This window comes from Eurypyga helias, unplaced genomic scaffold, assembly GCF_000690775.1.
Source record: "Eurypyga helias isolate BGI_N326 unplaced genomic scaffold, ASM69077v1 scaffold49930, whole genome shotgun sequence".
Lineage (NCBI taxonomy): Eukaryota > Metazoa > Chordata > Aves > Eurypygiformes > Eurypygidae > Eurypyga > Eurypyga helias.
Genome location: NW_010224735.1, coordinates 1 through 13,216, shown reverse-complemented (window position 1 = coordinate 13,216; position 13,216 = coordinate 1). Strand labels below are relative to the sequence as shown.

The following is a 13,216-nucleotide window of genomic DNA, read 5'->3' as shown; positions in this document are numbered from 1 at the left end:
ATATCTTGAGGATCAGCTATTTAGACTGAGTAATCTGAGGAAGGGCTATGCGTTGCCTTGCCTATAATAGGGCTACAGGTTCCTTAATACTATGTCAAAACTCAGTTTTCATCTAAAAAGTCAGTTTGGCAAGTGTGCTTGTTAATTTCAGCAAGATTTGATTGAGAGATGATGCATCAGGTGACTTCTGTGAGGGAGGACACCAACAGGCTCAAGGAGAGAGGTTTCATTTACTTAGGACATCTACAAAGTATTTGTACTGAACTCAAGGCTGAGGATGTTTTCAGAATCTGTGTACTCTGAAAATAGGTTTTTGGATTGTTACAGAATGTGAGAGTTGTAAAAATGGCAAATTAGTGATTTTTTTTTTTTTTTTTTTTAAGAGTAAAACATGTGGAAACCTGCTGTATTTGTCCCTGTACTATAGGTTTACTTTTTGGAAGTAAATAACCATTTCAAATGCCTAAATTGCCTTTTTTTTTGTTGGTTGGTTTCTCTTTTCTCTCCTTAGTTTCTCGGGTAGGTCGGGCAATCAGACCATTTTGCTGTTTACAAAGGACGATGTATTTAGGTGCTAACCAACCCATCTCCTTTCTTATCTTTCTGCAGCGCTGCGTCGTGCTGCGGTTTCTGAAGTCCCCCCCAAACCAGAATAAGGTAAGATTGATAAAAGCCCGCAGGTAAGCTCATAGCCACCCCGAGGGGAAGCGGGGAACCCATGGAGGAGCTGTGCTGCCAGGGGTAAGAACGAGGAGTTGTTTTGCAATGTGCCTGCGTTTCGGAGTTGTGGCAACAGGAGGAAATCTGAGGTTCTCTTACGTAACTAAGAGGATGTGAGTGCTGATGGCCAGGCCTTTGTGCGGGGCAGAAGGTTCAGCTTCCTGTAAGGAGAGCTGTGGTGGTGGAGAAAGTGTGGATGTTGCACGTTGATGTACGGGAGAGGGGTGATGCTGAGGAAGAATTGACAGTTTTACTGGCTGTGGGACAGAAGAGGAACCCTGCAGGACTGATAAAGGTCTGCTGTGGACTACCTGTTCCGTAGCCAAAAAGCCAGGGAATTTGGACGAAGATAGGGAATATTCACAGAACAGCCCTAATGAGTGATTTTAGTGTCCTGTCTATCGCAAACAGAACGTGGTGCTTCTGTATCAGCTTCTTGGACTGTGGCAGAGGGAAGCAGAGCGAGAGAACACAGTGATGCAAGGAAAAGAGAGCGCAGAGAGCAGGAGGTTCAAGCTGTGTTTCCTCAACCTCGTGAGCAGCCTTTAGGGTGTGTGACCTGAGAGTGGGGGAACGGCCGGGTTAGGGCAGCTGCTGAGCCCTAGCTTTGTGAGGTTCAGTGGCATCACAGAGGCAGCAGTGTGGCTGTGCTGGGAACTGGGGGAAGGGCTTACTTTACACTCATCTTCGTGTCTTTTTTTCCTGGAAGTAAGTGTATAGGAAGGGTGTTTTCCTTTAAATCAGGAGGATGGATGTGAAACGTGTTCAGATAACAAGGGGCAAGAGAGAAGCCTCCAAAGCAGGTAAGAGGAAGGCAGAGGAGGGTAAAGCCCATGAGCACAGTGTACATACAAGTTATTTGATGGCCTTTCTCCTGCTGCTTTACTGGAAAGAAAGTCTGGTAAAATTCAAGTGCGGCTCAAGTCATGTTCTGATCTGCGTATAGTGGTGGGATTTCAGAAACTTATCCTGTGCTTCTTTAGTCAGGATAACGATGTTCAGAGTTCTTATGAGAGCAGGGAAGAACCCAGGAGAACAGTGCCTACTTCAGTTTTTAATACAGCAGGGGAGAATGAGACCACAAGTTTAAGTAGGTCGAGGGAGGTGATTCTGCTCCTTTACTCTGCTCTGTGAGACCCCACCTGGAGTGCTGCATCCAGCTGTGGAGCCCCCAACATCAGAAGGATATAGACTGGTTGGAGTGAGTCCAGAGGAGGCCACAAAGATGCTCAGAGGGCTGGAGCACCTCTGCCATGGGGACAGGCTGAGAGAGTTGGGCTTGTTCAGCCTGGAGAAGAGAAGGCTCCAGGGAGACCTCATTGCAGCCTTCCAGTACCTGAAGGGGCCTACAAGGAAGCGGGGGGGGGACTTTTTGCAAGGGCCTGTAGTGACAGGACAAGGGGTAGGGGGTTTAAATTGAAAGTGGGAGGGTTAGATTAGATATCAGGAAGAAATTCTTCCCGGAGAGGGTGGTGAGGCACTGGGACAGGTTGCCCAGAGAAGCTGTGGATCCCTGGAAGAGTCCAAGGCCAGGCTGGATGAGGCTTGGAGCAACCTGGTCTAGTGGAAGGTGTCCCTGCCCATGGCCGGGGGGTTGGGACTAGATGATCTTTAAGGTCCTTTCCAACCCAAACCATTCTATGATTCTAAAAAGTCAGTCTGTTGCCATTTAAGACAACAAACCACTGAGAACCAGCTATTTTCCCCTTCTCGTCGGGCTTGCAGAAGGAATTGCTGCACAGTAATGGTTTGTCAAACACAGATGTAGTGTGACAAAGTCACAAAGGAAGCGACTTCTCAGTTACCCACCACAGCGTTGATGTTGATAATACTCCTGTGGGCTGCTGTGGCCTGCCTGCAGTTTTTTGGATTGGGATAGCGAAACACAAGGAAAAAAGTCATCCCCTGGGCATGCTGTTCGGTTATTCACTGAACTGCTCGGGTTCTTGAGTGGTATGTTTTTCCCTGCGTAATCAGATCAGTAGAATTGCTTGGAAGCCTTCCTAGCCTAGAGATGGAGCGCAGTAAGTATCCCTGTGGGCTGCAGCTGAGGCAGCACCAAGGGTTTGGGCTTAGGACCGGTTCGCGGATCTTCCGTTCAGAGTTGCCCTAGAGAGACACGCTTCTCTCTTACTGTTGTAAAAGCAAAAAGGCTGTTTGTGGGGGCACGCGGTGGTGGAGTGAGCCCCTGGAAGCGCATTAAGCAGTGTCTCTCTGAGGCCAGGTGGATAAACGCACATCACCAGAGCAGGATCCCCTGTTAACGTGGGAGTGCTATATGTTTGGGAGAGCTGGCATGTAGCCAGTTCCAGCATTGTGCATTTGCCTTCCCTTCTGACTGCGTGGACTTCGATACCCAATTCCTTTGGCTTTGCCCTCTAAATAGAAGATTATGTGATTGGAATCTATTATTCTGGTGATTTATTTTTTTTTAAGGGTCAGCTTTTCTTGGAGCAGAATGGAAGGCTAAATATTTAATGTTCAGGGTGGTAAACAGGTCCTGGATAATCAGAGTTTGGGACAAACTTGGATGTAGCAACGTGACAGCTGGAGAGGAGAAAATGTTGGTTTAGGTGTAATCTGTGTTCCTGACTATGGCGAGATGAGTTAGGACGTGAAGCGTTACGTGGCTGCATGAAGTCGTGCGGCGTAAAGGGCTCTGAAAGCAGCGGCTGAAGCGAAGCGCTCTCAGATACAGCGCCTGCTGAAATCCAGGTGCGGGCACGTGCGTGGCAGTCTGCTTAACTCCAGTGGAAGAGGGAGAGAAGCCTGGGCACCGCCTTGTGTTTGTATGGTTTGGTTATGAACCTGGGACTAGGTAACGTGTTTACAGACGGTGGTGTCCTTGCAAATGGCGTTACAATTCCGTGTTTTAATGAAAAACCCTTACAGTCACTAAGGTAACTCCAGGGCTTGTATTTCCTGAGTAGAAAGTCAAGTGGCAGGACTCGTTGAATGATTTTAATTGCATGTTGCTAATTTTGGTAGATGAGTCTTCTCTACGAATGAGGTTTTTGCCTTTTTATTGTATAGAGCCTATTGGAGGAGTTGTAGTGTTCAGCAAAACAGGCTGGCAGTGGTGGCAGATCCTTCAAGAGCTTTTCATCTTAGTGCTTCTTAACGTTGAAGGTGATGCTCCAGTAGCCTGTGAGTTGGTTTTTGTTTCTTGTTTAGAGTCATCAAATGCACTCGCTCTTCAAAGGAGTTGAGCAGGTGTCATGAACTGGATTTGTGATTTTAAAGTATCGATCTTTTTAAGTAGCCAGTCTTTCCTTGTGTAGTAGTAGTAGTACCTGAATGGGCTACAAGGAAGCCGGGGGGGACTTTTTAGAAGGGCAGGGAGTGACAGGACAAGGGGTAACGGGTTTAAATTGAAAGTGGGGAGGTTTAGATTAGATATCAGGAAGAAATTCTTCCTGGAGAGGGTGGGGAGGCACTGGAACAGGTTGCCCGGAGAAGCTGTGGATGCCCCATCCCTGATGTGTTCCCTTGTGTCCAAGGCCAGGCTGGATGAGGCTTGGAGCAACCTGGTCTAGTGGAGGGTGTCCCTGCCCATGGCAGGGGGTTGGAACTGGATGATCTTTAAGGTCCCTTCCAACCCACACCATCCTGTGATTCTATGATTCTAGTAGCAGTGACTGTCCTGTTTTTCCAAAATGCTTATTTCCTGATATGTGTATGTGTATATGTATATCTGTTAAAAAAAAAAGCCTGTGGGTACTGTGTACATCAACAAACAAGGTCAGAATAATCTGTGAGTGGGAATTGCCTGAGATTTCTGTTACTGTACAAGATGATGTACCATTCCTTCTCACTGTTAACTTTGTATGAGTTAGAGAGCGTTACATTGTCATTAAAAGGGCAGAAATCTGTAAATAAACTGTGTTTTTTGCTATAGTAGGTGCTCAGAATTGCTGTTTCCCACTTCATCAGGTGAGGAAGGTGCTTAACTGTAACTACTGATCTTTTAAATTCCCAGAGAGGGATCCCCTCTGAAAGGCAACTTCCTCCCCAGCCTGGAACCTGTGAAACCTAAGGGAAGGTGGCTACAGCGGGTTTGTGGTCTGCACTGGGGTGGGACGGGACACAACAAGGACTTGCCCAGCACTGTCTCCTGCCTTCTGGTTGTGAGGATGAAGGAGCTGGGGCTGCTGGCACCCCTCTCTGATGGGTCTGGGCATGGCCAGCCCCTGGGAAGCGCAGATGGTGCAACGCTGCTGTAAACCTGCCTTTTGCCTACCCAGTGGGTGGCCTGCTCACACGTCCTGTTGTGCTTCTTCAGACCAAGTGACTGCAACAAGGGAGTTACTCAGGCATTGTAGTGCATGTTTTCTTCGAAGACTCAAGCAGTAGGTTGCTTCTGTTGGCTCAGCAGGATTCAGGGAGAGGCGTTGTGTGAAACGACTCCACGTGCAGTATGCATGGCCAGTTCGCCCTGGCCTTTGCAGAGTGATAGGGATGCTGTTCAAGTGCCATGGCAAACCCATACTTTCCTGCTTGCTCCAAAGGATCAGGTGTTTTGGTCAGTGCTTTGCGTACTGAAGTAGCAGTATGTGGTGCTGTATGTTACTGCAGGGACTCTCTTTTCTGTAAAGCATTATTGCATCTTGCAGCACGGTGTATCTGTCACGAAACGGGGACTATGCTGAGTGGTGTAGGCTGTTTAAAGATCAGTGTCACAAATATTAGGGGAAAAGCTATTATTTTGATATGAATTTTTGAGAAGTGTGACTTAACAGAATTCGATGGCAAGGTCCCCTCTACTACTTATTCGACATGGAAAAGCATACAATGGTGAAATCGAATTAGCAACGGGTTAGAATAGTTTGTACATGAATTAAAAATTATTTACTGAGTCAGGGGAATCAATGCAGGATTAGATTGTTGTGATATGGACTAGGAAAAGGAGCAAGGAGATTCCTCTCCTCCGGTCACGAGGTTCAGAGTGGACGCCCTTGCTGTCTAAACTCCTCAAAAGAGAAGTCTAGGTGTGGCTGAATCCACCCCGAGTCCCAGACGTGGTCAGTGGTTTATGCCTGAGGGATTGGGGAAGAGATCAATCATAGTGTGTGGAGTTTTGTGCTTGGTGTGAAACTTTGGGACAGCAACAGTGTGGAGCAGCAATAAATCAAAGTAACAACAGTATTCAGATACGCCACACAAATAGATCACACAATTCCCCAGCAGGACTTAACTCTCAATAAATCAGTACAGTAACTTCATCACAGGGTTAACAAAGTTATTGACATACAGCTGCACGCACACACTCACACACGCAGATATAGAAATAGAGACATAGACTATACGTATATTTGTATGAAGGTACCTGTTAAAATTTCCCCTTGAGTTTGGTGAAAATATTCACGTCGGATGTCAGTGCCTCTCTCAACGGGCGCAGAGTTAAGCCTCAAGGGCCACCGCCCTTTTGTCGCTCTTGAGCGGCGGTCCTCTGAACCCGCAAAGTTGAGAGTTCGCAAGCGGCGTCCCACTCCGAGGGAGATGCTGGGCACAGCCGCTGCGGTCCAGGAGAGCTGAAAGGGTCATCCATGGAACCACTATTTATAGGGTTGCGAGATAACTGACTCTAGGCATAAATAATTGTGCATCCTGGCCTTAACTGGGGCAGGTGGTCATTGGAATTCCCAGCTGGTACCCATCTACCCAGACTGTGATAAGGTTCAGGGCTGGCAGAGGATGAATTATTTCACTCTCATCCCCCACCATAACCAGGCAACTGACCCTGAGTTCAGCCATTCCCCACCTTGGCAGTGCAGGAGTGCTTTGGTATGATAAGGGGCGCTTAGGTTAACCACCAAACTCCCTGCACAATGGCTGAGGTTTGATGGGAATCTCTAAGGCCATAAAGCTGTCCAGGAGTTAAGAGGGGTGGAAATGCACCACCACAGAATTGCTGCTTCAGACCGGAAAACGAATCCCGCTAGAGTATCAAACCTGGTGCCTAGTCCTAGCAGACCTGTGTTACAGAAACAAACCCGTCTAAGTTTGTTAGGTAACAAACCCTTCCGGGTGGGGGAAAATCTACCTATTATGATGGTATTGTAAAACAAATACGGTTGCCTGGCTTGTGGCAGTCTCCTTTTACCTATAAACACTTACTATTTGTGTTGGGTATGGCCTTTCCTCCTGTCTCTAGGCTCTGTCATTATGTGAGTGTTCTTCTAGCATTTTATTGTCTCTTACTCTGCTCTGGTTTGGGTTTTTTTCCTCCAGCTCATGTTCTTTTTCCTCTCTGATTTTCTAACTTGGACACGAGTGTTGTACTTTCTCTTCCTTCACTGTTACTCAACCCCAAGAGTAAATCTGTGTTGTTCAGTGCCTTATAGTGTACAGTGGTAGGTGAGGTAGTGTTTTTTCCAGAAAAGCTGTGTGTTACCAAGGGACACAAAGGGAGCTTGTAGCTTGTCTGTCCTATCAACAAAATACCATGCGGAGAAGCAGAGCATGCTGGGAACGGGATAATGCTGTTGTAAATCTTTAATGAGCGCACGTCTGTCAGAGTCAGACTGCGCTCATGTCCCTGTCCCGCTTCCAGGACTTGTTTAGCTTTGTTGCTGTCTAGCTTTGCAGTTTTGTCTTGTAGGAGAACTTCGGTGTTTCCTTACAGACACATAAAATTAATGGAAGATGATGCTGTAGTGAGATTTTTCTTTGTCTGGGGCAGGATTCAGGACAGATGGCAAATTCTGTGCCTGTTCATGCAGAGGGTGGTCATGACGCTCAGTCTCTGTGACCATTCTCTTCTGAATCTCCAGGTGATGTAGTCTGTACCACTCATAGCCTCCCCTGCACTTCACCTGTTGGTAAGGTGCTGCGCGTCTGGCCTGACGGTTATGCTTCCTCTAGCTGTTCTGTGAACAATGGTCAGACAGAGTACATCTCGAGTAGTCTCCCCCTCTTCTTAAATTGAAAGTGGGGAGGTTTAGATTAGATACCAGGAAGAAGTTCTTCACGGAGAGGGTGGTGAGGCACTGGGACAGGCTGCCCAGAGAAGCTGTGGATGCCCCATCCCTGGAAGTGTTCAAGGCCAGGCTGGATGTGGCTCTGAGCAACCTGACCTAGTGGAAGGTGTCCCTGCCCATGGCAGGGGGGGTGGAACTAGATGATCTTTAAGGTCCCTTCCCACCCTAACCATTCTATGATTTTTCCACCTTTTTCATTTTCTCTGTCCTTTTTCCCCTGAATCTCAAGAAGAATCATCCCTTCTGGCCTTTCCCTGGTTATCCCAGCCTCTCAGACAGCATAGGGGAACAAACATAGCACATGTTTCATGGCTGTGTTTAATTTCAGCGTGCACTGGCCTACCAAACTTGGCAGTGCAATTAAGCCACTTTGCTGAATCACTGCCTAGTATGTGTACATGTTCTTAAGTGTTGTTTATCATTATTTCATAGCTGATTACCATGATTCTGTCTTGCAGACTTCAGAGGAAATACTACAGCATCTGCAAAACATTGTAGACTTTGGAAAGCATGTCATGAAGCAGTTCTTTGGGGAGAACTACGTTCACCATGGGGTAAATGTTTTACTCTTGAAATAAATGGCTTGTGCCTTGTAAACCCTGGCATGTCCTGGGGGGCACTGACGGCCGGTAGAGGGAGTTCCTAGGGTTTGCAGGCCTTCTCGAGCGAGATGCACAGACCAGCAGCATTCGGATCAGAACAAAGGTCCTGCTCTGTGCAGACGAGGTGATCAGATTGTAAAAGAGAAATCTGTTCCAGGTTTCTGTGCACTCAGAGGCAGTGCCTTTCTGTGACACTCCTTCTATTGTTCTGGCGGCCAGATCCAGTTACCTGGGTGTCGGATACCTGGAACTTGAGTCACGCAGTTCTGCTGTGGAAGGGTGGGGGGTGAGACGTGGAATGGGGCGAGGTGAGACTCTTTCACTTGTGAGAAGGACCAAATGATGCAGGTTTCTTCATACACGTTACACTTGCACGGAAAAGGCTCTTTTTTTTGTGTATTTACTTAAATTAGTCCTTGGCTTCACAGGGGAGTAATTATTGCGTGTATAGGGGTCAGTCAGAGGTTATAGAGTTTAGTGTGCTGTTAACATCCACTGAACTTGGGTATTCCAAGGTAAGACCCCCAAACTGGGTATTCATTTTTGTGCTGAAATAACTGTCTTTTTTTACCTTAACAGGAAATCATTCAGCTGCCTTTAGACTTCGTAAGACAGCTCTGTTTAAAAATTCAGCCCGAGAGGCCAGGTAAGCACCGGGGGTAGCACTGAAGAGGGGCCTTCCTCAAGCTGCAAAGTGTTGTGCTGTCGGATAAAATAAAGCATCATGGCTCAGAATATGGGGACCCTTTTTTTCCAGCATTTGGACAATAACATGTTGAAAATGTGTTGTGGAAAACTGTGTGTGTTCTAGAATTACCAGTCCAGGAGCTGTGAACTCGCCACCCGAGGCTTTTGCTGCTGGGACCAGAGTCCCTCCGTAGCGGGTGATTCTGAGCTGAGGGGTGCCCTCTCGACTCCTCACACACTCACTCTCAGGCATTTCCTCTTCGCTGAGGCTCACCCCTCGGTTTTCCAAGCAGAATCTCTGACGTGAAGTAGGCCAGATGAATTTATTGAGTGGTGCAGTGGTGATGACAGCTCGAGCTGGGTGTCTCCAGAGAGGGACCCTGGACCAAAGAATCTCTGGGCAATCATACCCTGACAAGCCAAGTTCCGCTCCTCCCCCTGCCATCACTTGACGGTTTGGTCCAGTAGCAGTATCTGCACATCTCTGGGTCTGTGATTTGGCACGTGGCTTTCAGCTGAATATGGATGTACTTTTAGAGAGGGACAACGCACCCCAGCACTTTGTTGGAGAAAGGTGGTTTCTTTTTTAGTAACACAGATACTTTTTTAGTAATACAGATGAAAATCCAGGGGTGTATGCTGTTGTTAAAGTCTCGCAGACCTTTCTCAGTCCCAAGGGGGTGTGTGGAGAGGGGTTATTTACAGGCTTTATCTACATAATGCCTCTTAATCTGAAACCATTTTGCTGCTTTGTTTATTCTCAGGACTATATTAAAAATGCTGGTTTTAAGAGGGTGTTGTTAGCCAAGGAAATTCGTGCTCTATGCTGTGAGATAGTGAGGGGGGGAAGGTAACTTGTTCCTTACGTGTTCCCTTTCGCCGCTTTGTTACTTTGATGTAAACACGGGCATGGATAGGAAGAGGCTACGTACAGACTAAGGAGCGAAGCCGCTGCGGGCTCTGTTCAGCTTTACACGTTCTCCTGGACGTCTGAACGACTCGCCACGTTCTGACGGGTCTCCCAGCTTCCCCGTGGCTGCACAGAGGAACGGTGCTTCATGTGGTTTCAATAAGTGACGTGAGGTCACATCTCTGGTCACAGTAAGAAGTGTCTTTGCCTCTGGAGGCCAAGTGAATGCCTTCCTCTGTGGCTTCCATCTCTCACCGGCATCTTTCTGGGGAGGAGCTGGAAACCCACCTTCAGAAGCAGCTCTTGACGCCCTCTATGCCTGGGGCAGCCCTGGGAAACAGAAAGCTGGTGTTGGTAATGGGGGAGGAGGCAAATGTACACAAGTGGGTGACTGGCTAACGCCTGCTGCGCTGCATCTGAGTGCGTTTCCACCCTTCCCCCCCCCCAGCCTGGTGAGAGGAACACCACCGCAGCGTAAAACGCCACACACCTGACGTTCGTGTCGGGTTTGTGTTTCCTCCAGAGTCTCGCTGTGATAAAGACATGGACACTCTCAGCGGTTATGCCATGTGCCTTCCCAATCTCACCAGGCTGCAGACCTACCGTTTTGTGGAGCACCGGCCCATCCTCTGCATCGAGATTAAGGTACTCAGTTGGAGGGGATCCTGCTGGGGGTCTCGGAGTACGGGGAGCGCAGCAGTGGGATAAGGCAGAGCTCACCACTTTCACTGGGACCCACGGGATGAAATATTCCTTTGGTAATCCCTGAGCATTTGAAACCTGGGGAATTCCCAGATCTTACGGGGCTTTTTTGTAGGGCACAGCAGTTTTGTGTGTCCCTAAGTGAGGGCTCTAAAATGGTTGGGAGTAATACACAGTGACTTATGTTAGGCTCTTAAATGTTGGATGTTGACTGGCTGGTTTGAGTATTTTAGTTTTCTTTAATTGGAAAGATTTGCATATTGCGTGCCCTTATCTGAAGAAACCCATTTGGTTGATAACCTGTGCTTGTTTGTTTGTTTTAGCCAAAGTGTGGCTTCATCCCTTTTTCTAGCCATGTTTCGCAGGAGGTAAAGCACAAGGTGTGTCGTTACTGTATGCATCAGCATCTCAAGGTAATTTTTTAGCCATCCTGCTTTCCTCTGTGCCATGCCTTACTTGCTGTCCCAGTCCTGTTCTCGTGACGTTGCTCAAATCCCTGACGTGACTAAAGAGAGTAGGCGGATGCACACCTGAGTTGCTGGGTGTGAATCTGTTTAGTGAGAGATGGAACAAGTTCTTTGGGAAGCTGGAAGCAAACAAAGGCGAGATTAGTCGTTGAGGAGTATTGATGCTACTGATTGGGCCGACGCCAGGGTCAGATTCCTTTCAGGCACAGCTCAGCAGCGCACAGTGGCATTCTGTAACTTAAAACAGCATGTAACGCATGGAATTCGTTTGGGAGTGCTGCATCCAGCTGTGGAGCCCACAACATCAGAAGGATATAGACCTGTTGGAGTGAGTCCAGAGGAGGCCACGAAGATGCTCAGAGGGCTGGAGCACATTTGCTGGGGGGTTGTTCAGCCTGGAGAAGAGAAGGCTCCAGGGAGACCTCATTGCAGCCTTCCAGTACCTGAAGGGGCTACAAGGAAGCTGGGGGGGACTTTTTACAAAGGCCTGTAGTGACAGGACAAGGGGGAACGGGGAGGGTTAGATTAGATATCAGGAGGAAGTTCTTCACAGAGAGGGTGGGGAGGCACTGGAACAGGTTACCCAGAGAAGCTGTGGATGCCCCATCTATGGATGACTTCAAGGTCAGGCTGGATGAGGCTTGGAGCAACCTGGTCTAGTGGAAGGTGTCCCTGCCCATGGCAGGGGGGTTGGAACTGGATGGTCTTTAAGGTCCCTTCCAACCCAAACCATTCTGTGATTCTATGACTGATGGCCACGATGTGTCCAAAATGCTCTAACTTGCTGTAGATCACGTGACCTTTCTCCATGCTTTCCATCTGTGAGTCACTTGCACGCTACATGTGATGAGGAAGACCCCTCATAGTCACGACTCGTACGTTGGGAGGGTTTTAAGTGCTGTAGGACTTGTGAAGACAGACTGTTCAGGCTGCACACCTGACAACTGAAGTAACTCAGCGTAGTTATTCCAGGAAGCAACTAACAGCCGTGGTGTGGCTTTTCAACAGGTAGCAAACGGAAAGTGGAAGCGGCCGAGTAAATACTGCCCATTGGATCTCTTCTCAGGGTAAGGCAGCGTGCGACTTGATCCCACGTCTTTGTTCTTTCTCAGTTTCTTTGCCTCTCACTGTAGTGTTAAGGGTGACCAATGCCTGCTCGTCCGACTTAGGGTACTGCTGGTGCTGTACACCTCTTCACGCCTACGTCAGGAGTCAGAGGTGTCGCTTCACGCCTATGTCAGGAGTCAGCATTGCTCTCTAAGGCACTGGTGCCTTCTCCCTCGTAACACGAAACCTCAGAGCTCTTTAGTTTACTCAGATTTGAAGTTCTAATTGCAAATGCTCACTCGGTCTTTGCGGTGACTTGAGCGTGAGCCACGTGCTTGCAATGGGTGTGTTCGCTTTGGGTGCCCGGTTCTGATTCCGTGGAGCCCTCTAGACATGGGTGTAAAATCCAAAGGCTGTCATAAGACATTCCTGGATTTATTTTTTTCCCTGCAGAAATAAACAGAGAATGCACTTTGCTTTGAAGAGCTTGTTACAGGAGGCACAGAACAACCTGAAAATATTTAAGGTACACAGTCAAATCTCTCTGGTTGCTTTTCTTGCCTTGGCTTTTAAACAACTTCACTTTAGCATCTGAGCAGTTACCATCCTACTTCAAACCTCCCCCAGCAGCAGCGTTGCTCGTGGACCCCACCAAACCAAGAAAAGGGGAAAATTCCTAGTTAGGTTTCAAGTCGGGACAGGTAAGGAAGGCTCATTCATTCGAAAGAATTGCCAAGGAACCACTAGTTGGGAAGGTCCTTAAAGGTGACCAGAGTTTTAACACCTTACGTGCTTCTGCAGGAGGGAGAAGAGAACTTTGCGTGTTGCTGAGAGCATGTTTAATTGCTGCTAGTGCGTCGCAGTGAGCCAGCGGCACGCGCACCTCACGGAGCAGTAAGGGGTTACTTTTTCTGTGGCCTTAGTGTAGGAAAAGGTAAAGCAGTAACTGATGGCTCCCGAGGATTTTCAGCTTAATTCTAGGAAACCAGATTCTTTACAATTTACATCCATTATTAACCCAACTGTTTGAGTGACTTAAACTTGTGTGAACTGTCCTGATTTTTCTGTTGGGGCAGTGCTGTGGTTTAACTCCGGCTAGCA

General features: G+C 47.9%; 1 protein-coding gene across 1 annotated transcript; it reads left to right on the top strand.

Annotated features, from left to right (window-relative positions):
- Positions 1 to 609: 609 nt before the first annotated feature.
- Positions 610 to 12,641, top strand: LOC104505954 (inositol-pentakisphosphate 2-kinase-like; the record flags this gene model as incomplete). The annotated part of the gene is made up of 7 exons (XM_010146733.1): positions 610 to 657; positions 8,159 to 8,254; positions 8,882 to 8,948; positions 10,423 to 10,544; positions 10,925 to 11,014; positions 12,077 to 12,135; positions 12,569 to 12,641. Coding segments are annotated over 7 exons (555 nt in total), but the record flags the coding sequence as incomplete, so codon positions are not given.
- Positions 12,642 to 13,216: the final 575 nt, after the last annotated feature.